General features: G+C 33.7%; 2 protein-coding genes across 2 annotated transcripts in view; one reads left to right on the plus strand and one right to left on the minus strand.

Moving 5' to 3' along the window:
• Window positions 1-614, plus strand: part of LOC111677155 (beclin-1-like protein A) — a 25,029-nt gene extending 24,415 nt beyond the window's left edge. Inside the window, exon 6 of the mRNA XM_046945943.1 lies at window positions 552-614. Within this exon, the coding sequence (XP_046801899.1) occupies window positions 552-614 (63 nt within the window). The remainder of the gene's footprint in view (window positions 1-551) is intronic.
• Window positions 299-2,848, minus strand: part of LOC124418731 (PDF receptor) — a 3,673-nt gene continuing 1,123 nt past the window's right edge. Inside the window, exons 2-5 of the mRNA XM_046945945.1 lie at window positions 1,798-2,094; window positions 1,427-1,690; window positions 1,223-1,365; window positions 299-1,157 (exon numbers count right to left, since the gene is read on the minus strand). Coding sequence (XP_046801901.1) covers window positions 776-1,157; window positions 1,223-1,365; window positions 1,427-1,690; window positions 1,798-2,094 — 1,086 coding nt within the window. The 3' untranslated portion in view covers window positions 299-775. The remainder of the gene's footprint in view (window positions 1,158-1,222; window positions 1,366-1,426; window positions 1,691-1,797; window positions 2,095-2,848) is intronic.

Here is a 2,848-nt window from a genome sequence, read left to right on the forward strand (position 1 = left end):
GTCTAGTCTATAGTCTAGTCTATAGTCTAGTCTATAGTCTAGTCTATAGTCTGGTCTATAGTCTAGTCTATAGTCTAGTCTATAGTCTAGTCTATAGTCTTGTCTATAATCTAGTCTATAGCCTAGTCTATAGTCTACTTTATAGTCTAGTCTATAGTCTAGTCTATAGTCTAGTCTATAGTCTAATCTATAGTCTAGTCTATAGTCTAGTCTATAGTATAGTCTGTAGTCTAGTCAATTCTATATTCTAGTCTATATTTAATGCTGTAGTCTATTCTATAAAATATTATATAGTCTAGTACATAGGCTAGTATAGTGTCTGGTCATAGTCCAATCTATAGTTTAGTCTACAATCTAGTTAATTGTATAATCTATAGTCTAGTCATTGATATCTTCTAGTGCAAAATGTAGTGTTTATTCTACAGTCAAGTCCGTATTCTAATCTTTAGTAGCGATCGCATTCTAGTCTATGCTTTAAGATATGTATGATGTCTAGTAGTTTGCAATATAGAGTCTCAAAATGATAATTTCTTAGATGTGTATTGTTTCAGACCCCTGTTAAAATTATGAAATATAACCAAGTGATGACTAAACTCTATATAGTATTTAAATAATTATGTTAAAGTTAAGAGAAGTGTTTCTGGAAAATATGTATAAAAAATATTTAAAGAGTATTTAAAGCAGTTAATAGATTTTAGAGCAAAAAGAGAGAGTTTGAGAGAATAAATAATATATATAGAATAAAACTAACAAAATTAAAGCGCAAACTAATTAACTACTGCTCTGACAACTCAAATACAACTGACTCAGGAGGTTCAGATGACGCTGGCGGTACACTTAGTACCTTTTGGCCACGAAAACACATTGATAACATCCAATTGTGACGGCGTTCATAACGATGATGATGATGATTAGAATGCTGTGGCCGGCCTATGGTATTCAGATTTGTCAGACTACCAACGGCATTATTGTTGTTACTTTGCAGGCTGCCTAAACGATTATCAAGATGATTAAAACCAGCTGGATCGCTAGAATTGCTGTGCGAGAGTCGTGGACTTATTTGTATTTTAGGATTACTCTTATTTGCCGTCTGATGGATCACAGTTGAACAACTGGCCTTACGACCATTAAGACGTTTTGAGTTGGGTGATTCGTTTCTTTAAAGAAAAAAAGGATGCAATTAAGTTTTTAGTTAATAAGAGTTTAAACATTTGTTTTTTACCTTTTGCTATCCGGTGGATGATTTTCAGTATCGGGAGCCGTATTATAGGCAGCTGAATACATAGAAGCTCTTTTAGGAACCCACTCAGGATGGCCACGCAATGACATGAACACAGCCAAACTTTTAAGTAAAACGGCCCTTACCTATAAGTATTTTTTGTTGTTGTAAATTTACAAGATTTTTCATTAAATTTTCAGAACTTACCTCCTCATTTAGGAAACAATATAGTAAAGCTATAAAAAAACCCTGAAATGTAGTTAGGAAATGTGTCACATACGACCACAAGGCAAATTTCCAGGGTGTCTCTAAAGCCGGTATTAAATACAAAACATTGATGGTGCCCAACAAAGGCAACAGAACAATGGCTGCTCTTACCGCTTTTCTCGTCTGTTCAATATCACTAGCCTGACTTTCACGCAATTTCATGACCAATACACGTATTATATTCAATAGGAAACCAAAGTTTATCTGAAACCAAATAATTAGCAACAATTATCTCTTCAAAAGCCACATCCACACACACACACACATATTAAACTGTCATTTATCTTCTATACATATGTATGTAGACCTACCGTTATCACAATTATACGTGGTCCTTCCAATATCCAATAGTATGGCGTTAAATTATAATTCCACCAACAGTCATGGGTACTGGCTGCATAATATATTGCCGTACAAGTTGCCCATATAGCTGTCATTAGTACAGGCATACCCCAACCCACCAGAAAGAAGAGTTTATAGGGAAAACGTCCTTGAAAAACGGTTACCGTAACCATATTATGCAGATACCAACCCTCAATAAACATCCACATAAACATGGCAGTTTTGGCATATTCAAGCAGGACATAAGAGGCCTCACACCAATAAGGCTAATTGAAGGTAAAAAGGTTAAAAGTAGAGGATTTAAAACAAAAAAAGAGCAAAAGGTTAAAAATACATATAACAAAAAGTCAATTGAAAATATTAAAAGTGAATGTTTAAAAAGTTAATGGCAGAGGGTTAAATAAATAACTAAATTTAGATCAATTTAATTATGGAACAATATAGGGCAACTTATTGAATATATAGGAAAGATTGAAGACTTGTTTATAGGCTAGACTATAGGTCAGATTATACACTTGTCTATAGGCCGGACAATAGACTTGTTTATAAGCCAGACTACAGAATTTTCTATAGTATAGTCTATAGTCTAGTCTATAGTCTAGTCTATAGTCTATGCTATAGTCTAGTCTATAGTATAGTCTATAGTCTAGGCTATAGTCTAGTCTATAGTATAGTCTATGGTCTAGTCTATAGTTCTGTACATAGTCTAGTCAGTTGTGTAGTATATAGTCTAGTCTACAGTCAAGTCTGTAGTCTAGTCAGTCTTAAGTCTAGTCTATAGTCTAGTCTATAGTCTAGTCTAGCCTATAGTCTAGTCTATAGTCTAGTCTATAGTCCAATCTATAGTCTAGTCTATAGTGTAATCTATAGTATAGTCTATGGTCTAGTCTATAGTTCTGTACATAGTCTAGTCAGTTGTGTAGTATATAGTCTAGTCTATAGTCTAGTCTATAGTCTAGTCTATAGTCTAGTCTATAGTCTAGTCTATAGTCTAGTCTATAGTCTAGTCTATAGTCTAGT

Source organism: Lucilia cuprina, chromosome 3 (assembly GCF_022045245.1).
Source record: "Lucilia cuprina isolate Lc7/37 chromosome 3, ASM2204524v1, whole genome shotgun sequence".
Lineage (NCBI taxonomy): Eukaryota > Metazoa > Arthropoda > Insecta > Diptera > Calliphoridae > Lucilia > Lucilia cuprina.